At 40.6% G+C, this 25,048-nt stretch overlaps 2 protein-coding genes across 8 annotated transcripts in view; both read left to right on the top strand.

Moving 5' to 3' along the window:
• ksr1b (kinase suppressor of ras 1b) overlaps positions 1 to 3,828 on the top strand; it is a 42,941-nt gene extending 39,113 nt beyond the window's left edge. For all 6 annotated transcript variants that reach the window (XM_079885734.1, XM_079885733.1, XM_079885736.1 and 3 more), the window contains 2 exons: positions 1,735 to 1,868; positions 2,685 to 3,828. In XM_079885734.1, coding sequence (XP_079741860.1) covers positions 1,735 to 1,868; positions 2,685 to 2,823 — 273 coding nt within the window. In that variant the 3' untranslated portion in view covers positions 2,824 to 3,828. The remainder of the gene's footprint in view (positions 1 to 1,734; positions 1,869 to 2,684) is intronic.
• Positions 3,829 to 6,236: 2,408 nt separating this feature from the next.
• Positions 6,237 to 23,482, top strand: LOC307166953 (galectin-9-like). 2 transcript variants are annotated; one of them, XM_079885766.1, is made up of 12 exons: positions 6,237 to 6,666; positions 15,907 to 15,995; positions 16,826 to 17,030; positions 17,182 to 17,301; positions 19,350 to 19,379; positions 19,525 to 19,554; positions 19,655 to 19,684; positions 20,138 to 20,173; positions 20,715 to 20,744; positions 22,097 to 22,185; positions 22,269 to 22,425; positions 22,522 to 23,482. In XM_079885766.1, the coding sequence occupies exons 1-12, from the start codon at positions 6,631 to 6,633 to the stop codon at positions 22,666 to 22,668; spliced, it is 999 nt and encodes a 332-aa protein (XP_079741892.1). In that variant the 5' UTR covers positions 6,237 to 6,630; the 3' UTR covers positions 22,669 to 23,482. The 2 variants fall into 2 exon arrangements, with proteins under 2 accessions (XP_079741892.1, XP_079741893.1); XM_079885767.1 differs by lacking the exon at positions 20,715 to 20,744 and having other exon boundaries at positions 6,519 to 6,666; positions 22,522 to 23,327.
• Positions 23,483 to 25,048: the final 1,566 nt, after the last annotated feature.

The following is a 25,048-nucleotide window of genomic DNA, read 5'->3' as shown; positions in this document are numbered from 1 at the left end:
GGCGAGCGGTGACCTTTTTTAACCGGGCATGTTGGGTGGCGCTTTTTAAAAAAAAAATGCATCTGGTCTAGATCCATTGGATCATGGGTTTATAATGGGTTATAATAAGCGAGACGCTCGCGTTCGATCTAGACAGAGTGTTAGCTGCTCAGTTGCTTACTTTCATGATGCATAGCAACACAGCTAAAGTATTCCTAATATGTTTGACCTTTTATTGAAAGAAGCATACATTTACCTGTTGATGCCTTCACAAGCACCCGTAAAAGTAGTTGAGTCAGGCGCGACGCGCGAAAGGGACAAAATATGCTGTATTTTTGTAATTCCGCTAGGTGGCACTAATGTTACAGAAACTACAAACTGCACCTTTAAACGGCACTGCACATCAGCTGAAGATGCACATCTAAATCAGAGATGATAAATAAATGTATGCCAGAAGTTTTTTTTATTATTATTAAGAATTGAAAATAAGTATAATATAATAAATATGAGTAGCCTGTTATAAATGCAATATAAGTCAAATAAAATAAGTATTTTTTTTAAATAAGTTGAAAAAATGCAAATAGATGACTTTAACAAATGCATAGACTATTGATTTACAGCCTCAGATAGTTAAAAAATCAATTTCCTTATGGAGAAAATGAAATAGCCTACTATGAAAATTGTTATAGTTGTGACTCTTTTTTTCATTTGATTTAGTCTATTTAGTTTTGTATCAAACTGTGAAGGTAATATGATGCCATAAAGAATCGCATGCGCAGGGTAAGATTTGTGTAAGTGTACATAAGATTGCAAGCGTAAATTCAATTTCCATGTGCAAGAGAAGATTTGTAAAGGTGTAAATCGCCGATTTGTACAGTTGCGTCATTATTTTAGCTGCGCTTACAGTTTTGGCACGATTCTCTCACTCATTGAGTTTTGAAAGCGTGAAGAGGAGTGCGGGTCCACCTTCTTCATGTAGCCAATCAAATGAGCGTCTCTACTATTATCTGATTGGTTCAGTAAACACACCAGTCCTCCGAACTTTTTTCTTCATTTGGCTCAGCATCGTTTTCGTTGCCAAAATTGTACTTTTAATGCACACATAAATGTTAAATAAATAAACTAATCATGATTGCTTAATAAGCTGATTACCATTAGGCTGACAATGAGTTAATACTGAATTTCGAGCTGGTGTTAACGTTATTGGATTGAATTCTTGCACATGCAAATTTTATTTACGCTTGCAATATGCTTATGTGCACTTACACAAATCTTACCCTGCGCATGCGATTCTTTATGGCATCATATTACCTTCATATCAAACACAATGTTATTTCCGTTGATCGAGATCTGGCAGCAACTGCACATTTTTCCTCTTGGGTGAGTGATTCTGCGCATGAAATCCCCCAAATGACAGCAAACCAATGAGAGCGATACATAACAACAGAGCGTAGGCGCCAAAGCTGCTGTGGATCCGGTTACCCGAAACCCTCCGTAACTGGCAGATTTGAAGAAAATTACCGTTGTTCTGCTAATAAATAAATGACGGAGAGTATTGCCAACATTTTAGCATGTACGCTTTATGATACATGTCCAACAAGGGAATTTATAGTAATTTATAGTGTTAATGTTAATTAGAGAGTCCATGAATGGCTTGGGTATGCAGAGCATTCACAGTTTATATGGGTCGCACGCCCATGTAATATATATTTATATGATGCATAATATTATATGGTCATTGTACTCCCACTGTAGGAGATCCTGTCCGCCTGCTGGTCCTTTAAAGTTGAGGACAGACCTACATTCACTCAGCTGACAGACTTACTAGAGAAGCTGCCGAAGCTCAATCGCCGGCTCTCGCACCCCGGACACTTCTGGAAGTCTGAGGAGTATGTATCCTAGACTGGACCGCTGGCATGCTGCGGATCCCCCTTTTTTGGAGGGTGTAGTTTAGTGAGCATGGAAACTAACTGATCGTTTGGAGCCGACCTGTGCATTGTTTTGTTTTTTATTCTGAGCCTTCTTCATTTTACACTATTGGATTTTTAGTGTAGCGAGTGTCAGGAGGATGCTGTGCATGAAATCAACTGAATGAATGCTGTGTCATATTTGGTCAAACCATGTGGGGCGGGATAAGTGATGAAAAAACGAGTTTGTTTGTGAGTGTTTTCCTGCTACAAAAGTTTTTGCCTGTTATATGAATGGTCTGGTTTGCTAATATGTGTGAAGCTTGTGATTTTATCATTTATTATTCACCATATAGAACTTCAGAATCAGATACTGTTCTGGTTCAGAGGGAAGGTGCCCATTTATTATACCTGTTACACTTTGAAGATGTTCATATGTCCAAATATCTGGCCCGTGGTCAGTAACGCACCTGTTATATTTAAATAATATTGTTTAGTCTGTGATGGAATGGGCACAATCAGAACGTTATTTTTATAATAAATAAAATAATGACAATATTTGTAATTATATTGTTATTATTAATCAGTAAAAACAACTGAAAAGCCTTTTATGGAGAAAAAAAAAAGAAAAAAAGTAATGTTTCTGTATGTTGTTTCTGCCCTTTTTCTTGTGGGTCTCTCTCATTCTCGGAATGGGCCGAACTACTGTGATCACATCTCTGTCATCTGCTGTTCCTGTCTCACCACCAACACGTCACTTTATTTTCTCCTCTGTGATTTCCTTTTTCTTCTGTTCAGCGCATGGCATCACCACTGTCTGCGCGAGCACTGCAGTCCGGGCCTTCGCTCTCGCTGTCCCTATGTGTACAAATACGACCATTTGTCCACGGCTGCCGTTAACATTAGCTTGGCTGCTGCATTCAAAGAAAGCAACTGATTCAGATGTCTGATTCTATTCCGTTTATTTCCTGTGTGATTTATTGATTTCTATGCTTCTGATAAACAGAGCGTCTTACCAATCTTGGCACTGTTCACCCTTGTGTTGCTTTTCCTTAGCAGTACTTTTAGTCTCTTTAGCTTTTAAACCTTTGCCTGTTCTAATACTGAGCAAAGCCATTTCAGCTAATCTTTGTTCATGGAAAATTTGCTGATAGGATTTCCTCCCTTGTTTTTATGTTTCAAATTCCTCTTGTGTGCCGTCACATGAATGAAATGTGATCTCCATTGCACATCTGGTGGTCAAGGCCTTATGCTTTTGCAATCCGCAACCCTTCTACTGTATTCTTACAGAAGTGACTTCCTTTTTTCCACATTGTTGCTCAAAATTAAGATTTAAATGAATAATATTTTACCGGATGCTAATCTGACCTACTGAGCCCTACCAGGACAGTTAAAGAGCCTCAAAAATTAAGGGTCCTGACGAGGTATTTGTAATATCATAAAGTATGAAAGATATTTTGACCCAGAAGGATGGTGTTCAGAAACTTTTCATGTCTAATACCTCTTGTGTGTGTGTGTGCGCGCGCGTGTATGCGTGTCAGTCAGAGTGAGTGTGTGAGCGTGTGCATGCAGAGTTTTGGGTGATTTATTTTTGGTGTTATAAACATTGAGAGGATGATTCTTTTAGACTGCAGTGACTGTTCCCTTAACAACAGACAATAGAGAACTATTGTTTTATTTATTGTACAGCTAAGATTTCTTATATTATTTGTACAAATTTTTATATGTTTCCATCGCAATATTTTGAAAAGGTACTTTACTTCTGTTGTACAGCTCTTTATATACAAAGTGTCTCGGACATAAAATGTAAATTTCTAGAGTGAGATTGTGGTTTTAATGTTATGAAATTATGAATTCATATTTTTGCAAAGCTTTTAGCCACTTGTCTGTAAACACAATGTAATTTTATCCTGGCAGAAATAATAAACAAACTTAACATTCATTTATCCTATTCATGAGAGAGAATGAGACTGTTGCATAATACATTAACATTATATAAGTTGGAAATCTATCACTGGGGGAATAAGTAATCTACAGTTATACATATTAAATATTAGACGCTTTATTAGGTACAACTTGCTAGTAGTGGGTTGGACCCTCTTGAACTTCTTTAATTCATCGTGGCAGAGATTCAACAAAGTGCTGCACTGTAAAAAATGATTTTCATGATTTGTTATCACAACTTTTTATCTTTTGTCAAATCAACTTAGATAATTAATGTTCAGATAACATAATATTTTGAGTGTATGTTAATTAAACCAGTCTCCTTCATAGTATTAACTCAAAATTTTAGGGAAACCAGGTAACTTACTTTTTTACGTTAAATCAACAATAACTTTTACAGTGTGGAAATATTCGAGATTTTGGTCCATACTGATGTGATCGCATCACGCAGTTGCTGCCGATTTGACGGCTGCACATCCATGATGAGAATCTCCTGTTCCACCACATCCCAAAGCTGCTCTGTTGGATTGAGATCTGGTGACTGAAGGCCATTTGAGTTTAGTGAACTTATTGTCATTTTCAAGAAACCAGTTTGAGATGATTTGAGCTTTGTGACATGTTATCCTGCTGGAAGTAGCCATCAGAGGATGGAAAGACTGGTCATAAACGGATGGACTTAAATCACATTTCCTCCCCATTCTGAGGCTCAGTTTGAACTTCAGCAGATCGTCTTGACCATGTCTAAAGGCATTGAGTTATACATATATATATATATATATATACACAGGGGCAGACTGGGACCAAAAAGTGGCCCTGGACTATCTGGCCCACAGCAGTCCACCACATCCCAAATCATAACACATTGGCTCATTAATGTGCAGAATAATTTTTATTTATAGCATAAAAATATAACACAATACAAAAAGAAATGCTATTTAAACATTTATTTTAAGTAACACAACATATATTAGGTCATATTTGTAAAACAAAGGGAAACAAACAGAGGTGTCAGTCTAATAGCGTTTCAGTGCACGTGGGTTTCGTGACATCATCGAAGTCCCATTTCATTGGCTAGGTGCCAACCAATAAAACGGCTCCTTTGACCCCCCCCCCCCTCCTCCTCCTCCCCCCGCCCCCCTTTCTCTCTCACCGCCTCTGAGTTTCAAGTGCACAAGTTAGTTTTGCACCTGATATATCGCGAAAAGAGTAGCAAAAGTCATGGCGCGAAATTTGAATTTGCAGTGCCAGATTTGAGAAGTTGCAAGTGCCTAATTGAGGTTGTACCGCGAATGTGAATGTAAGATTAAACGCAAAATATATATTACAAGTTTGTGTCTGTCGTTGTATTTCTGTGAATGGCATTTTACACATTTGTGTCTACTTGTCTGCAGCTTCAGATTCAGAATACAGGTTTGTGACTATTGTATGCGAGTGCAAATTTCAACATTCAACTTCAGATTTTTATTTTACAGGTTTTCACATTTGAGCTGTGAGTGTAAATGTTCATGTACAAGTACGAATAGTTATTGTACAAGTTCTCAAGTTCACATCCACGTGCTCTCGAGTTTTGCTACTGATTTACCTTCATACCCCCCCCCCGCGAGAAAGAAAACGCTTTTCAATTATGCCATGCCAGACTCTGTCTACGAAGCAAAGCGAAGTAGCAGAGTTTGGTATTACCAGGCTAAAAAAAATGCCACTATTGATTTAATTTAAGTTTCCCGTTGAATGCCATCCTCTTCATAGGCTCAGGTAGGCCTACAGGTAGAGAGGAGGTGTTGTTGGCAGGGGCGGTCTTAACATAGAGGCATAGGTAGGCGGCTGCTTGGGGCCCCCTACCAGCGGTCGTAGTAGGGGGGCCCCCAACCAACCTCAAAAAAAAAGAAAAGAAAAATCCTCTTATCATCATGAACGCTTCAAAAGCATGGTACATTTTATTAATATTCTTAAGAACCATGTTAAGCATGTTAAGCATGACATCTTATATATTTTAATAGATTTGAGCGTGAATGAGGGGAAGATGAGATAATGACGTATTACAGTTTATCCCTCACTGAAAGGTGCATGGCTTCTAAAAACTATAACAAGGTCACAAAAGGCTGTCATTACTTTAAATAGAAAGCATAGCCTGAATGAGTTTGTGCTTATGATATTTTTAAAGGCTGTGACTATTCTGAGAGAACCATATTGCACTTTTACGATAGGCTACACACACACACACACACAAAAAAATGTTTTAGCCTGATCTGTATCAGCCGCCTCGTGGGAACTGTTCTGAACCGTCGATTAACGGACTGATTCGGTACGATGTTGCGCAATGACGTTACAGAACATGTAAAGGATGGAATAGCATGAAATAAAAATATTCACAAAATAAATATTTAGCATGTTATTGTTCGACTTGACGTATCTGTTTTAAATAGCCTGTCTCCCAGAATCCCCATCTCCTCACCTGTAGTCTAGGCCTACATCTTATTTAGCTAACTTAGCCTGTTGTAACCTAAAATACCACTCTTTATTCTAATAACATTCTAATAACACTTTGCGTATGTGAACGAACGTTTTGACCAAATTTAGGAAGACTATCATGAAATAGGAATGGTGCCCTTGCCTTGAACCACGAGACATTATGTTTCCTGGTTGGAGAAACCGAAACCTAACGTGTTTTTTACTGGAAACCAACCGGACATCTGTAGGTGGTTCTAGGCAATATCATTGCTTCAGGCTATAGCGCCTTTTTTCTTTTGTCTCTCGATCTCGACGACACACTTAAAGTTGCAAGAAAGCAAGAACTGGCAGAATGGCGTTTTATCAACAACAGCCGTTTTTTAACCCGGTAAGTGACCAGATGTTAGTTTTGTTATGGAAAATAATCAAATATGCATTTGTCTCTTTTTAACTTCCTTCTCCTTTTTGAGTTACACTATTTTAATTTACTCTGTGATTTTGCATGCATGCACAGAAATATTTTGGCTGCTATTGTTTTGCAACAAAGAGACCGAGGCAGAATCTACGGGTGGGGTTTCTCTCTTCTGTTCTTTCTTTTCTTTGAAAGTTAATTTGTGTATTGCTGTTTTTAGGGTATGTTTGATCTTGCAGGCTTATGTGATCAGGAAAGTGTTTTTTACGTGAAAGATGTATTTGATGTGTCAATTTGCTAGTCTTTTGTGAATTGTCTTATTTTGACAGTATATGAATATTAAATATAATCATGAATTCACGGTTGAAATTAGGCCTGAAAAAGACGTATTTTCATCTCACTTTACAACCTAATCTAGACGCGAGTGGACGTCATTTTATATGCGTCTTTTCAACGACCTGAAAAAGACGGCTTTTCACCTTTCACTTTTCAACCAAATTTTAAAGTTGTTTAGACGTCTGGCAATGTCGTCTTTTCAAGGAGTTTTTGCTGGGTGGGCTGCTTCTTAATACATAATTGAACATTTTCACCGTCGTTGTTAAGGACAAAGGTTCAGTTAGGCTAGGCTACTTTACCGTTAAGGTGATGACACACAGGGCAACTTTTTGAGCAATGTTGCCGAGCGATTGTTGCTTGAGCACTTTCCAATTGAAAATGGGCAACACATTTCTATCTGGATAATTTAGGTCGGTCGTGAGCCCTGTGTCGGTTGCCCGTTGACGGCAACATTCCTCAAAAAGTTCACCAGTATGGCAAGCCCTTTTAACATTTAAAAGCTCAGTTTGACTATCCGGAATTAACATTGTAATGTCTTTCTGACTAGTCGTAATTACATTTTGGATAGTTGGAATTGTCATTCAAGATATCTGTAACGTAATTGTGACTAGTCGAAACGACAGATAGAGATATCTGTAATTCAGTTTTGACTATGTAAAACTGAATTACAGATATCTGCAATGACGTAATTGAAAACGACATTCAACTCGTCACACATCTTAAATGACAATTGCAGATATCTGTAATTCAGTTTTGACTAGGCAGAATGAAAGTTAAAGATATCTCAAACATCATTATGACTAGTGCAAATTATTGTGCATGACATTGCTCTATTTTAGATATCCATAAATAAGTAATTTCCCATCCCCGCCATAATCAAAGAAGAAGTGGGTTCATTTCCTTATTTCTATGAATGGAAGAAGAAAGAAGCAGTCATGGCGTTGGCTGTAATTGAAAAAAACACCAGAAAATGTTTTTTATATATACAAAAAAAAAAATTTATATAGCCTACAATATTTTAAATACAAAAAAAATATAAAATGTTGCAATGCTATGTTTATGATCATGCTTAAAATTACGTAGGTTATTGTTGACGTAAGATTTATGCGTGAAAGAGATTCACACTAATTCACTTTAATAAAGATGCTGACATGCATGCTATTCTTGTCATGGAAGTACAATAACATTAACTTCCTTAGATGAGAAAAAAAGTTCTTAGTTTCTTAGTCAAATTTTTTTCCAGTTTGAAACAGTATCTAACAGCATTAAAAAGACGATTAAAAACTCCTTCCCCCTTTGGTTGCTCTGACATGGTGCTAATCAGTGCTAATTACAAGGTGCTATGTGATTTGATGATTTGAACAACATGCTCTGCTCCGCCTAAAGTGTGATGCGGGCCTAATTTGCATACAGATATCTGCAACGTCATTTGGCCAAGTCAAAACTCTAATTCAGGATATCTGTAATTATATTTTGACTAGGCAGAATGAAAGTTACAGATATCTCAAATTTCAGATATCTCTAATCAAAATTAATTTCAAGATATCTATAACTTGATAATAGATATCTACAATTAAATTATGACTATTCCTAACTCCAGTTTGAGATATCTACAACGCCATTTTGACTAGTCATAACTCCAGTTACAGATATCTACATCATTTCGCCTAGTCAAAACTTAATTTAAGATATCTGAAAAGGAACATGTAGATATCTTGAATTGAGGTGAATTAAAGATATCTTGAACTGGAGTTATGACTAGTCAGAATCAAATTGAAGATATCTCAAACTAGAATTACAGATATCTACAATTCAGTTGCAGATATCCGTAATTCACATAGTGGATATCTGCAACTGAATTGTAGATATCTGTAATGATAAACCCCATACAAATGAATGGCAAAAGTGACGTCATTTGTCCTAGGAAGAATGTCTTTGTGGATATCTGAAATGACAATTATGGATAGGAAGAATGTAGTTGCGGATATCTGAAATGTTCTTTTTGACTAGGCAAAACTGAATTACAGATATCTGCAACACATATCCAGTCTTGCTATTAAATGTTAAAATGGCTTGCCATACACCAGTGTATCCAGCCTGGTCTCATTGTTAATACGTAGCCTAGTATTAATACGTAATTTTCAAAGATAGAAAACGATACTCGGTTACTCACGTAACCTCGGTTCTCTCTAGAGAGGGAACGAGTATTGCGTAAGGAACTTACGCTACGGGAAAAGTCATCTTTTCTCGAGATACTGAAGCCAAAAAATTATCCTTAATTTTTCATAATTTGTCAACGCAGTGCAGCAGGCAGCACAGCAGAGCTAGAGCGGGCAATACTGCGTGCTCATTGGCTGCCGCGCGGCAACTGCTTAAGCCTACCAGTGAGCCCCGCGTGACGTCACGCCCAATCAGGGTGCGCGCGCCCTCGGCGTCACAGCCCGCCAGAAGGGGCGACGTCAGAGCGTATAAAAACAGGGCTCGGAGGCTTAATTCTCTGGTTTCTGTCGAATGAAGCGACATGAGCTCGAGGCGCAAGCACGGCAGGGAACGCAATACTCGTTCCCTCTCTAGAGAGAACCGAGGTTACGTGAGTAACCGAGTATCGTTCTCTTACGAGAGGTTCTCTCGTATTGCGTAAGGAACTTACGCTACGGGAACCCTTTGTCAACGCCGTGCGCGCCATGCATCCACACACAACTCCAGGGGGAGGGGACCCGGGGAGTGAAGAGTGGGGAGAGAGGTGGCCAGCAATGCGGGCCAACACATGTACATAAGCACCCGTAGGGAGAAACAGAGCGGCGCAGCCGGTCTGTATATAAAAGCTTTCCCTGAAAGTGCGGCTCGACCAGAAGAGTCAAATCTAATATCCAGCCTGCGAAGAGCAGGGCATGAACATGATTTTAGACTGCAAGAAGTTTAGCCTGCAGGGCGGGAACTTCCAGGTTATAAAACCTAACAAATGTAGACGGGGAGGCCCAGCCTGCTGCCGTACAAATGTCATAAATGGAAATCCCACTGGACCATGCCCACGATGAGGCAACGCCTCTGGTGGAATGAGCCCGTATGCCCAGAGGGCACTGCAGGTCTTTGGACGCGTATGCTGTCGCAATAGCGTCCACTATCCATCTGGATAGCGTCTGTTTCGAGGCGGCGAGACCCTTGGTGTGCCCACCAAACGAAACAAAGAGCTGCTCTGAGAGCCTGAAGGCTGCAGAGCGCGTAATATAAAGCCTTAACGCCCTGACAGGGCAAAGGAGGTTATTATCGACCTCGCTGGCTGCCGGCGGCAGGGCTGAGAGGGAGATAACCTGTGCTCTGAAAGGAGTACCCAACACTTTAGGGACATAGCCATGTCTAGGTTTGAGAATGACTAACGAGTCGTTAGGTCCAAACTCGAGACACGACGCGCTAACTGATAGCGCATGCAAGTCACCCACACGTTTTACTGAGGCGAGGGCCAGCAGAAAAACGGTTTTGAAAGTGAGGTATTAGAGACCCACAGAGTCTAACGGCTCGAAGGGAAAAGCTTTAAGGGCCTCCAGGACCAAAGACAGATCCCATATCGGAACCGAAGGTGGCCGCGGAGGGTTCAGCCTCCTGGCGCCTCGCAGGAAACGGGTAATGAGTTTGTTTCTTCCTAGTGCGCGGCCGCGCGCCGAGTCGGCGAACGCAGCAATCGCCGCAACATACACCTTGAGCGTGGAGGGGGACCTGCCCGCGTCCAAGAGCTCTTGGAGGAAGTTCAGAACCTGTGGAACCCCACAGGACTGAGAGTTCAAACTCTTCCCTGCACACCATTTGTTAAACACTGACCATTTAGACGCATAGAGCCGCCTCGTCGAGGGGGCTCTGGACTGCGAGGTCGTGTTAACTACCCCTTCTGGCAGATCAGCGAATATTCGTTGATTACCCACGCATGCAGAGACCAGCGCTCTGGATGGGGATGCAGAATTGACCCTCGGGCTTGAGAGAGACGGTCTCTCCTCGCCGGAATCGGCCACGGGGCTGTGTCTGACAGGCTCACCAGCTCCGGGAACCAGGGTTGGTTCTCCCAGTGCGGGGCTATGAGGAGCACTGCGCAGCGCGTTTCCCTGATCTTTGCTAATACCTGAGGCAGCATTGAGATCGGGGGGAAAGCGTACAACGGGACACTGGGCCAAACTTGGGCCAGCGCATCCTTGCTCTTCGAAAAGAACCTTTTGCACTGAGCGTTCTCGCTTGTGGCAAAAAGGTCCAATTTCGCTTCGCCGAAGCGGCGCCACAACGTCTGTACCGTCTGGCTGTGTAACGCCCATTCCCCTGGAGTAACATTGTCCCTGGACAGTTTGTCCGGGTCGTCGTTCAGGTGCCCGGGCACGTGCGCGGCTCTCAGCGAGCGCAGCGAGCCCTGAGCCCAGACCAAAAGGCGTTCTGTTAGAGCGCGCAGGGCTCTGGATCTGAGTCCGCCCTGGCGGTTCACGTAGGACACCACTGACATGTTGTCTGAGCGAACTAGCACGTGGTGTCCCCGCAAGTATGGGAGAAAATGCTTCAAAGCCTTCTCGACCGCTAACATCTCCAGACAGTTTATATGGAGGTTCCGCTCTGGGCCCGACCAGGGGCCGCAGATTGGTCTGCCCCCGTAAAGCGCTCCCCAACCCATGTTGGACGCGTCTGTCGAGACCACTTTGCGGTGTGAGATGACTCCCATTGTCACTCCCTGTCGGTACCATTCGGGCGCTAGCCAGGGCTGCAGGGCTGAGACACAGACCTGAGTCACGCTGACTTGAGCGCTGCCCGAAGCCCACGCTCCGCGGGGTATTTTCGATTTCAGCCAGCATTGAAGCGGGCGCATTCGAAGTAAACCCAGCTGTAGGACCGCTGCGGCTGATGCCATATGGCCTAACAGCTTCTGGAAACGTTTCAGAGGGAGGTATCTGCCCTTTTGGAAGGATGCGGCGAGGTGTCGAACACAGCGCGCGCGCTGTTCTGACAGCCTGGCCGTCATCGCCACCGAGTCCAGTTCTATTCCTAGGAAGGAAATTGACTGACTGGGGATAAGTGAGCTCTTGGCCCAGTTCACCGAAAGACCCAGGCTTTCCAGATGACTGAGAAGCGCTATCTTGTGAGAGATGAGTTCCTCTTTTGACTGCGCTAGTCTTTCAGATCGAGAGATATGAACCAGTCCCTCGGGCGAATTAGCGCGAGGATCTGCCTGGTCGTAAGCATTTTGAACGGCCGTCTCATGAGAGCCCTGTTCAAATGTCTCAGATCTAATATGGGTCTGAGCCCACCGTCCTTCTTGGGCACGAGGAAATAACGGCTGTAAAAGCCCGCCTCGGTCAGAGAACTCTCTCTATCGCCTTTTTTTTTTTTTTTTTTTTTCGTAGCAGCTTCGCTATTTCTGCATGAAGCAGATGGGCTGCTTCTGCGTTCACTTTCATTTCGGTCCGGGCTTGAAAGCGCGGAGGCCGACGACTGAACTGTAGCGAATAGCCCTGTATTACCGTGTCCAGCACCCATGTCGACACACCCGGAATAGCTTTCCATGCATTCGCAATCATAGCTAGGGGTCGAATGGCCTCTGAGTCCTGCCCGCTGCATAGCGCGGGACGAGGGACCTGCAGTGGCGGGCGCGCGGTGCGCGCTGAGACAGTGCTGCGAGACGGGGACTCGCTGATAGCAGTGACCGGCCGGATTGCGCTGAGAGAGCGCGCGTGAGTGTTTATAGCAGAGTGTGAACGCAGGGGAGCGGTCACAGGACTCTTTATTAAAACACGGCCGGTGGCAGTGGCGATATCTGAACCCTGAACGTGTGAGACAGAGCGAACAGCGTGTGGTTGTGAGCACTCGTGAGCGGGCACCTTTCCTACACTTAACACTCGAGCGGCAAGTGCGCGCTTTATGTGAGTGTGCTCTGTGGGGTACACAGGGGGAATTGTGCTTGTGTGTAGAAATGAACACTGGGTCGTGGGCATATTTACTACACTCAAACACCGTCGGCGTGAGCCGAATAACCAGAATTAACACTCTTTGCCAGATTTTCTGGGCCGCTGTATGAACAGCGTTTGTGTGCAGGCGAGCGAGTTGTATAACTGACTCATTGGCTGCAATACACACACTTTCTGCGTGTGAGAAGCTGGCCGCGAGCTTGGATCAGCGAACAGCATAAAAAAATTTTGCTGCCAGAGCCGGGATCGAACACGGGTCTCTGGTGTGAAAGCCTGTTATTCTGCCACTGAGCCACAGGGGAAGAGTGCATAGGCTATCGGTTCGCTCGAGCATAAGAGAGTGCGGGTCATGTTTTTCGTCGGCGATAGCGTGCAGACGTGCGTGTATTATAACAGGCTCGTTGCTGCAACATTAACATTTTCAGCCGCCTAAACTCAGAGGGGGCTGAGAAATGTATGGGAATTGGAGAATGGCCCGGCCTCAGCGGGGCTACAAACATCTCCCTCCTCATTCCGCCGGTGAGTGAGGCACGCGGGGTGCTGAGCATTACTCGTGACCGTCCGCTCTGACATCCCTGAGAACGGCGCAGTTTGCGCGGGAAGCGGGGCGAGTAGCCGGAGCGTCGTCATGTTTTGCAGGCGAGCGTGTAAGGTAACAGGCTCGTTTACTGCAATATTAATATTTCCAGCCGCCTGAACTTAGAGGGGACTGAGAAATATGAGAGAAAGGCGGAAGCCAAGCCTCGGTGGGACTCGAACGCTCTCTTTCCTCCTATCACCGGCGAGTGACGGACGCGGGGACAGTAGCTTTCTTGTAACGTAAAGAAAACTAACCCCGCGACTGTCAGCTTCTGCAATCCCTTGTGAGCGGCGCAGTCCGCGCGGCTCGAACAGAGGGAGAGAGTGCGGGGAGAGCGAGTAGCCAGAGAGCGTTATCATGTTTGCAGGCGTGCGTGTGCTGTGACAGGCTCGTTTACTGCAATATTAATATTTCCAGCCGCCTGAACTTAGAGGGGACTGAGAAATATGTGAGAAAGGCGGAAGCCAAGCCTCGGTGGGACTCGAACGCTCTCTTTCCTCCTATCACCGGCGAGTGACGGACGCGGGGACAGTAGCTTTCTTGTAACGTAAAGAAAACTAACCCCGCGACTGTCAGCTTCTGCAATCCCTTGTGAGCGGCGCAGTCTGCGCGGCTCGAACAGAGGGAGAGAGTGCGGGGAGAGCGAGTAGCCAGAGAGCGTTATCATGTTTGCAGGCGTGCGTGTACTGTAACAGGCTCGTTTACTGCAATATTAATATTTCCAGCCGCCTGAACTTAGAGGGGACTGAGAAATATGTGAGAAAGGCGGTAGCCAAGCCTCGGTGAGACTCGAACACTCTCTTTTCTCCTATCACCGGCGAGTGACGGACGCGGGGACAGTAGCTTTCTTGTAACGTAAAGAAAACTAACCCCGCGACTGTCAGCTTCTGCAATCCCTTGTGAGCGGCGCAGTCCGCGCGGCTCGAACAGAGGGAGAGAGTGCGGGGAGGGCGAGTAGCCAGAGAGCGTTATCCTGTTTGCAGGCGTGCGTGTGCTGTGACAGGCTCGTTTACTGCAGTATAGATATTCCCAGTAGCCTGAACTAGGAGGGGACTGAGAAATATGTTAGAGATGGAGGTTAGACCGGCCTTGGCGGGTCTAGAACACTCTTTTCTCCTTTCGCCGGGAGACGGCGGGCGGGGGGGAGGGGGGGTAGCTTTCTTGTAACGTAAAGAAAGCTAGCCCCGTGACCGTACGCGTCTGCGATCCCTTGTGAGCGGCACGTTTTGCGCGGCTCGAACAGAGGGAGAGAGCGAGCCCCGTAATCATCCGCATCTCTAACACACCTTGTGAGAGGCGCAGTTGCGCGGCTCGACAGAGGGAGAGAGAGCGGGGAGTGGTGCGAGGCATTTGAAACAACGCCTCGAGTAAAGATACATCAGTAAAACACATAATGAGAAAGGATATATCGCCGGATAGCTGAGCTGGCACGGCAGGCTGAAGGCGGCGAAGATTCGTCCGGCTTCCTCAGGCTGTCCTAGGCTGGCTCGTTGCTGGTTTCGACGGCGACGGCTTCTCTCAGAGAGCAGCGATGCGAAGAGCTTCGCTGAAGAGACAGAAATCAGAGAATTAAGCCTCCGAGCCCTGTTTTTATACGCTCTGACGTCGCCCCTTCTGGCGGGCTGTGACGCCGAGGGCGCGCGCACCCTGATTGGGCGTGACGTCACGCGGGGCTCACTGGTAGGCTTAAGCAGTTGCCGCGCGGCAGCCAATGAGCACGCAGTATTGCCCGCTCTAGCTCTGCTGTGCTGCCTGCTGCACTGCGTTGACAAATTATGAAAAATTAAGGATAATTTTTTGGCTTCAGTATCTCGAGAAAAGATGACTTTTCCCGTAGCGTAAGTTCCTTACGCAATACGAGAGAACCTCTCGTAAGAGAACGTACGTTTTGTACGTTTGGATAGACGCTGGAACGTATGATATGGACGTATCTGCAACAATTAAACGTAACATTATTACGTTTTTACAGCTACAAAACGTTAAACGAATCTTTCATATCATTAAGATGTATAATTTACCTTTTACCGTTTTATAGATAAATGGAAGATCCCTTAACCCTACTCCCAACCTAAACATAACGTTACCCATTTTATACTGAATATAAAAAGGATAAAACCTACAGAGATGTGTAAATGGCAATTTTATTAACAAATAGCATTAAAAGATTTTTTTAGCAGCTAATACTCCTACCCCTAAACCTACCCATAACAATTTCTTAAAACTACATAGGCTACAATTATGAAGAAAAATAGGTAACTAAACATATGCGCGTGAACTCGACAATCGATTACTATGGCCTTACATCAGGGCATATTCACACAGGGGAGCCTATACTTACGTGTGGCATTATTATTTACATCGACACAGAGAATCCCATTCAGTGGCCCAATCCAAGGAGGCTTGCAGGACGGGAAGAGTATTATCATAAGTGGACGGGTTTTACCAGGGGCTAACAGGTGAGCAATAATGTTTAATAGTAGCCTAGTTTTCAAGGACCCACCGTAAAACATGATATGATCAATAAGTTATGACAACATATGTTTTTACATTTCTTAAACTCATCAAATTAAGTAAAGCAATTTTCAACTTTTTTTTACAAGTTACAAGATTCAACTATTTTTTTAAGTCAGTTCAATGTAATTAAAGTTGAAATGAATTAAACATCCAAGTTAATTGTAATTAACTGTAATTTAAGGCAGCAACTTTTTTAACAGTGAGATTTATTCCCATTTATCTGCTAAACATTTATTAGATGCAAATGATTAAATACCTGTAACAATGTTTATTATATATACATAAAACTTTTGTGTCTGCCTTAATTCTTTATTGTTTTGTATAGTGCAGCAGTTTATGGTCTTTGGTCATTTAAGTAACAGTTTTAGAGGCAAGCACAGACATTTCACAAGATGTGTGTGGAAATGATAAAAAGAGTGTTATGCAATCACAAAAGAATTTCCTTGAAGAAGGGGTGTCAAATTCAGTTCCTCGAGGGCCATGGTTGTCCTGCAGAGTTTAGATCCAACCCTATTAAACTCATCTGGGCCAGCTAATCAAAGTCTTCATGATTAATAGAAACTTCCAGGCATGTGTTTTGGAGCTGGTCGGAGTTACAGGACATTGGCCTCCATGAGCAGAGTTTAACACATGTGCCTTGAAGCCTTGAAGCTATTTTAGAACTGATTTGAAGTCTTTGCAAAAAATTTAAATTTTATAATCACACTTTCCTTGTTACAGCGGTTATCTCCTCAGTTTCCCTCATTCCTCATTTTTGTTCGGTGTCTTGCAGATTTCACGTGAACCTTCAGTGTGGTTCTCATTCTGGGGCTGATGTTGCTCTGCACTTTAACCCACGTTATGAGAGCACTGGGTATGTAGTGAACAACACCTATCAAAACAGGAACTGGGGCTCAGAGGAACGCAAGTATGAATCTCCCTTCACCCAAGGCCAAACGTTCACCCTCCAGATCCTTGTCGCCCAGGACGCATACAAGGTACAAGATCATTCACTCTCAGATTTTCTGTTTCTGAAGTGCTTCAGAATAGCGTTAGTCCTCGTGTCATCTTTTATTATTATTAATTATTAATTATTGGAGAGGCATTTCACCTCCTTTCCTTTATGACTTTAATGATGGTTCTCTCTAGATATCTACTAATGGGAGACACTTCGTGGACTATAAACACCGCATTCCCTATACTCGGGTGGACACTATCGCAGTGGAGGGAATGGTGGAGCTGAATTCTATTGCATTCCAGAATCCTGCGGTGAGAACAAAATACACATGCTGCCACTGCAGAACTAACTTCAGTTCCCCTGAACTAACTTCCCTTTTCTGGCCCACTTTTGCAATTACTTTTTGACGACATTGTGATTTGCAATAGAGTGACCACAAGTGTTGGCCATCACAGATGTTATTTATTTTTTAAAGAAATTAGTACTTTTATTAGGGGTGTAAATCGGACAGTTAATCACGATACGATACGATTTCGATTCTCTTAGCCAGCGATACGATATTTTCCGATACTTCAAAAAATTCCACGATACGATTCGATTCGATTCGATTCAGGGCTATATCGATAGATTAATCGATATTTAGATATTATGTTCACACAACTAGTTACATTTTTATTAACTCACAAATGCAACCAAAATATATAACATGAATGTTTAATTAAACTCTTTGAAAATTGCACACCCTCTCCCAATTGGGACATTTATAACAGAAGTGGTCATTTGCAAGTACTCCGTTCTTGTTCATTTTCATAAATCATGTTTTTTATTATTATTGTGCATTCCAAGTAATATCAATCAAACTGCAGCTGGGTTGTTTTGATTAATAATAATAATAATAATAACTTAAAAAATACAGGTAAATTACAAAATTAAAGATAATTGCTTTAATATGTTAATTTTTTTTTTTTTTTTTTTTTTTTTTTTAGCAGAGCAGATACATTCACATTTAATATTTCTGAGTCAAACAAAACCAAGTAATTGCTATGATAAATAATACAACACTCGGTTAATCTTCATAACGTTAATCTACTCAGCTGACATAGACAGACAAACTTTGTTGTTGTGATAACGTACACGCAATACAGAGAGCTTTTCCCTCACCACTAAACGAGCTGCTTTAGTAAGGTTCCGTGAAAATGTTTCAGCTTTTATTTTCCTTTTACGCCCTGAAGAAGATATCACGAGTTCATTGAAATTATCCATCCTCGATCACTTTTAGTCAGCTTTGACGAAACTCGTCTTAGCTAGCGCGTCTTTTCAAAGTGACATCTGACCTGAATACTGCGCGCTGAGTCGCTAAAACGGACTTATCGTGTTGTGTTCACCAACAAGGGTGCGACGACTGCTTGTCTGTTTCTGCTGTAAAACATGAACTTGCGATGCCTTGACAGCGGACAATACCGGCTTTTGTGAAAAAAAACTTGTTTAGGGTTTAGTCAGTCTTGTCAGGCGTCTTTTTCAGATGAGGAGATTAACGTTACACACCGGCAGGCGGTTGGTGAGTAAACGAAAATGTGCGCTTTGGCGGAAGGATGTTACGTGAGAATGTGGAGAGTGTCAAAATAAAGGTGTATATCGATATTTTAAGTGTGGAATCGATGCATCGTATCGTTAGACGTTATATCGATGCATCGATCCATATCGATGTATCGTTACACCCCTAACTTTTATACAGCAAGGATGCATTAATAATGTTACAATAGATTATTATATTTCAAATAAATGCTGTTCTTTTGACCTTTGTAATCCAATCAGCACAACTGTTTTCAACTGATAAAAAATGTGTATAATATTTGTATATGTGTATACAAAATAATGGTTTTGTCAAGGGTTGCTTGTATAGTGAAATCCAAAGTTGATGCGTGACGCAGAAAGAATGATAATATAACTTTAATAGACACTAGGAACGAGAACACAAGCAAAGAACTCAGAACTACACAAGAGAAAGAAATGATGAAGACAGAAGTCTGTGTCCAAAAACAATCCCTACACACTTAAATAGGGCACTATTTGAAGGGACAGCCATTTGTAGTGGTGTCTGAATCTATAGGTGATGCTATCACAAGCGATATTCAAAATGTGAGCGTGGCCAAAGGTTTGAATACTTTTTAAGCCCACTGTATATTTAAATGAAAAACGAATCTAATAATTAGCCATTAAACAGCAACAAACTAGAGCGTGAATGAATAACCAGGGAACTGATATGAACGGGCAAATAGAGAGAAAACTAAACTAAAACAGAACATACGTACATGTTACAATAATATGGCAAATAAACTTTTTTTTTTTGTCTTTGCAGCCCTATTTACCTCCACAACCAGCTTTTCCAGTGAGTATAACCCTGTACCAGTGAGGCAGAGAAGCTCAGCTCAGCTTATTGTCTCTATGTAGATAAAACTGAGATACTGCTTTATATTCAAGCAGGAATAGCTTTGTATTGACATTTGAATGCAATTTGCATATTATCTTTCCAGGGTTATGTTCAACCACAGATGGGATTTCAGGTGGGAGGAAAAATTTAAAACAACATCAAAGTCAGTTAAGAAAGATTTTTATATTTTTATTCTTCCTGTTATAAACAACTGTTTGTCCTTTCGTTTACAGCCTCAGTTTGCTGTGCCTCCAGGATGTGGGGTAAGTGGTCATGAAATATGTCATGTGACAACTTTATGGTGATCAGTAGAGTTCAAAGTTTCTTGCTTTTGGGAGTTATATCTGTGTGCATTCTACTGGATTCTACGACCAATAAAAGACCTGCAAGGGAAACTAAATGAAAGGTTGAAAGAAAACTGCTAATGAAAAAAGTATTAGAAAGACAATAAACTTGATGAATAAACATGATGGGGTAAATCTTAGTTTCCATTAGTTGACCATGTTAGCATTTAAAACATCATTTTCAAGTTTTATCTGGAGATTGCAGTGCTCTTATTTGTGATTCTAGTAATAATGAATGGAAACAAGTATGCCTTATATATCCGTCCATAATACATTTGAACCTATTTTTATATTAAAAATAAGTAGAAAGAAAGAATTTTTTTTGATTTGTTAAGATTTTAGTCTTTCATAAACAACTATTTGTCCTTGCAGTTCCAGCCTCAGTTTGCTGTGCCTCCAGGATGTGGGGTAAGTGGTCATGAAATATGTCATGTGACAACTTTATGTGATCAGTAGAGTTCAAAATTTCTTGCTTTAGGGGGTTATATCTGTGTGTCTTTTATGATTAATTTGATGCTCTTTAAAACCACACAATGCTTTACTGGATTCTACAACTAATGAAAGACCAGCAACAGAATCTAAATGAAAGGTTGAAAGAAAACTGTTAACGATAAGAGTATTAGAAAGACAATAAGCTAAATCTAAATCACCTCTGCCAAATGATAGTTCACATGTTTCCATTAGTTGATGTTCGCATTTAAACATCATTTTCAAGTTTTATCTGAAATTTGCAGTGCTCTTATTTGTGATTCTGATAATAATGAATAATAAAAATTAATATGTTATTAATAGTTTTATTTATGTTATATCATTATTTTAAGTCCTTCCGATGTTCCGTGTTATTAGTGCTCACTAAGGTGCTGTTATTTTGATCAAGCAGTGAGATATGAGATCACAATGTTTGTCTTGTATAAAGGAAGTGATACTAAAACACTTTTGATCTCCCCAGGTTCCTGCTTACCCATCTGCACCATCTTATGTAAGATCAGCTCATTTGGTTTTCACCTCAAAAAAACATGCCATCAATTTCAGCAATTCTCAATTTTTTTTTCTGAATTTCACATCAAAAAGAAAATCTGTTTTCAGTGTGACAGGTAATAAGTTTTGAACCTAAACTTTTTTTTCTTTTTTTTTCATAAATAACTTTTTGTTTTTGTGGGTATCTGCCAAGCTTCTTGAAAAAATGTAATGTAATGTAATTTTTTTTTTTTTGCATGAATACATGTGGTATGGCCATTTCTCCTTAATAGTCCAGTCATTTTATGAAAAAAGGTTGAACCAATTACAACAGAAGCAAACTCAACTGATTTTGTATCCTCAATAAGGCTGGTTTCTAAAGTAGCCTTCTTCTTCCTGCCTCTATGTATTAATGCTCATGGGTAGTCTAAATGGGTTCCATTCAGACCATAACATTAAGTATTTTACTGTTATATGTCAACAAGATTCAACAAGACATTTTCACCTGGCTATACCCAATGTTAAAATCTGTTATGGTATTTATGCAAATTACCACATACGTACTTAAACAATTTCAAAAAACTTGTAATACATTTTTTGTTTGTCTTGATGTAAGTAATCAACTCAGTAATTTTCATGGTGATATCTAAAGGTTCAAATGTTTACCCTATTCACGTAAGAAAAATAATGAATAGGCATATGAATAGGCTATATTTGGGTCTTTTTCTAAACTTCCCCTAATGGGATTCTTCAGGACTTTTTTTCCTTACTCAGGACATATTGAGGATACAAAATCAGTTGAGTTTGCTTCTGTTGCAATTTGTTCAAGGTTGACCCCCATTTTGGCTTAAAATGACTGGACTATAAACTCCTTTTGCACTTAACTCTTTCCCCGCCATTGACAGAATTTTCCGTCTTTCTGTGTTTTTACTGTTATACAGTAGAAGCGCCTCGCTATTATGCATCTTCTGAAAGACAGAACTTTTTTTTTTTTTTTTTTTTTTAAAGCAGAGGATGTTCTTACTTTTGATATATTGCATGTTCAGAATTCATTAAAAAAATATTCTGGGGCCATGACATTTTTGTGAAAATTATTATTATTATTATTTTTTAAACACTGGCAGGAAAAGAGTTAATAACGTTTTAATTCATTCATTCATTCATTCATTCATTATTTCATACAGATTATTTTTCTATAAGCTTTTTAAGGTTTGCATTAGTTCTAGTTCTAGATGTTGTTAATAAAACCAGTGTCATTTTAATGCAACATTTGAATAAGTATTACAGGAATTATACAGTAATTTCAGTTAATGTAGGCTACTATGCTATTTTACACCCAATTATATATATATCTTTATTTTGACCCGCATTTAGAGTGTCCCATACAAAGCTGTCATCAATGGTGGACTTCAACCTGGAAAAAACATTGTCATCCACGGAGTGATCAACCCTAATGCTAGCAGGTTAGACCTCAGATGACACAGACTTTTATTTTAATTATATTATTATTTTAAGATGATATTATAAGTCCTCTGTTCTGCTTCAGAATACATTTTAACCTGTGCTACGGAAGTGGGATCGCATTTCACTACAATCCCCGTTTCGATGAGATGGTGGTTGTGCGCAACACCAAACAGATGGAGAGTTGGGGTTCAGAGGAACGGTCCGGAGGCATGCCGTTTCAAAGAGGACAACCGTTTCAGGTAGCCAAACTTACATCCTTCAATGTTGTTGCTGTTACAAGCTGTCATTGTGACTTGGAACTAATTTTACTTGTGGGTTTTGTGTGTGTGTTGCAGGTCACCATCTCTTGCAATCCCCACCATTACAACGTGTTTGTCAATGGCAAACAAGCACACACTTTCAAACATCGCTACGCAAAGCTGAGAGACATTGATATTTTGGAGGTTGGCGGAGATCTGCAGCTGACTTTAGTGCAGGCCTAACAGGGATCTGTGATGTGCCATTTAAGAAAGAAAGACAAGAAAAAGCTTTGCTAAATGTTTAAAAGGAAACAGGCCTATTGAACTGAAAAAGCCTAAAGAAAAATGCCTGACTGTAACCATGAACAGCACTGTGACGACTATATTGAATGAATATAAAATAAATTTTGGCTTTCTGTTCTATACTTTATGTATTATGTATGCTGCATGTTATGTAGCTATTTGGTAGATGCCTGTTTCTAAACTGACTTGAAACTCTCATCGCCCTTACTTCCACTGTAACCCTACAATAATCGCCATCATCTCTGCCGTGTAAACTGACAACTGATCGGATAATCTCTTCCCAATACTTACATTTAGTGTTGGTATATATATGCCTAAGCCTACCCTTCTTCTTCGTCTTTGGATCCATCTGTATAAATATCTAAATGTGACCCTGGATCACAAAACCAGTCACATGTTGCACTGGTATATTTGTGGCAATAGCCAACAATACATATGGGTCAAAATTATCGCTTTTTCTTTTATGCAAAAAATCATTCGGTTATTAAGTAAAGATCATGTTCCATGAAGATATTTTGTAAATTTCCAACCGTAAATATATAAAAGATTTCTTTTTGTAAGTGAATGCAGCACAATCGCCAACATAAATGGACAACTTTAAAGGCGGTTTTCTCAATGTTTTGATTTTTCTGCACCCTCAGATTCCAGATTTTCAAATAGTTGTATCTCGACCAAATATTATCATATCCTAACAAACATACATCAATGGAAAGCTTATTTATTCAGTTTTCAGATAATGTATAAATCTCAATTTAAAAAAATTGACCCATGTGACTGGTTTTGTGGTCCAGGGTCACAAATAATTAAAATATTCACCTCTTATGTATTGACTTGCATCTTCTGAAATAGCACAGAATCTCCGGATCAAAACCTAATAACACAGGTGAAGAAGCAGTGATAGAAGACTGCTATACGCAGATGTACAACAACGCGATCATCAAACATTAAACAGCAGTTCAAAACTACCTAATATTACAGAATGAAACGTCAAACTATATAATGACTGTGAAGCTTTGGGGGTGTTGATGGACTCGATCTACTTGATCATTGTTGATCATCGTAGCTAGAACAAAATCAAATTAAATGTAAAGAGTTAAAGTAGGCTATACATTTTTTTCAAGTATATAAAAAAAATGTCCTAAATAGGAACATAGTAGTATACTTAAAGTGCAAAAATAATATATAAATAGTAAACTGTAAGTATGATGTTATGTTTACTTAGCTTGATGTTATGATGTTATGTTTAAAAGTAGCTTATCGTGCAGTATACACTAGTTAACTGAGAGTATACACTCTAAAAACTGCTGGGTTAAAAAATAACCCAACCTTAACCACACGGCTGGGTCACTATTGGACAGAACACACGCTGGGTTGGTTTGACCCAAGTGCTGGGTTTTACCATTTAACCCATATTTCTGGGTCATTCATTTGACCCAACCAGTGGGTGGAATTAACCCTCTTGCTGGGTTAAGTCCTACTTATATGATGGGTTATTTCGTGTCTCATTGCCTTAATAGAATTAGTAACAAATATTTGTTATATTACGAATATAAAATAATTATTATCTCTGTAATACAATAAACCAGAGAGACCACTGTAAATTTGATTTAAATCTCGTTTAATTTTTAATTTTTTACATTTTTAATACATATCTTTAATAATTTTTTGTATACAATTATTACAATTATACAATGTATACTTCTAAGGTAATAAAAACATAATGTTCATTAAGTAAGGTCTTTATACACCACTGAAAACATAGTTATGTAGGCCTATATGATATTGCATTTCTGTCAACAGATCCTCGTAAATATTACACAATGCACCTTTAAAAGTCATTAAGCAACTCATTTGAACTTATACGATTACGAATTCATTTATTAAGATGTGTTAATTTATTAAGAACAGCAACAAACATTTAAAATGCGACTAAATATCACGTGGGCCTGAAACAACTGTTGTCCTCAAATTGTATAAAGGAGGACTCTTTCCATTAATTTGATACATGGCATGCTGGAGAAACTCCCAGGCGGGAGTGTATTTAACATCAAAAACAAAAAAAGCTTTGAAACAAAGATGAACAGCCTTCAGCAAAGACTCGGTCTCGATGGCGTGGCCTGGAACAATGGCAAAGGTCTGACATGTCCCCCTCGTCTCATCCTTGAGGCACAGAATATGCAGCAATGCTCCAGTCATCTCATTTTGTGAATATTCAACCACGTTGGTCCCCACCTGTTGATTACACACAATCACTTAGAGTGTTGCAATATAACTAACATGCAAGTTAAGCTTTTTTTTGTGGAAGTATCAAAAAAAATGT

Source organism: Squalius cephalus (genome assembly GCF_949319135.1).
Source record: "Squalius cephalus genome assembly, chromosome: 11".
Classification (NCBI taxonomy): domain Eukaryota; kingdom Metazoa; phylum Chordata; class Actinopteri; order Cypriniformes; family Leuciscidae; genus Squalius; species Squalius cephalus.
This window is presented reverse-complemented; position numbering and strand designations above follow the sequence as displayed.

What these genes read in the sequence shown, in the direction of transcription:
- LOC307166953 (XM_079885766.1), top strand. Translation starts at nt 6,631, where the DNA reads ATGGCGTTTTATCAACAACAGCCGTTTTTTAACCCG. An exon ending in ACCCATCTGCACCATCTTAT is followed by an intron (nt 20,745 to 22,096) that starts GTAAGATCAGCT and finishes ACCCGCATTTAG; the next exon opens with AGTGTCCCATACAAAGCTGT. An exon ending in ATCAACCCTAATGCTAGCAG is followed by an intron (nt 22,186 to 22,268) that starts GTTAGACCTCAG and finishes GTTCTGCTTCAG; the next exon opens with AATACATTTTAACCTGTGCT.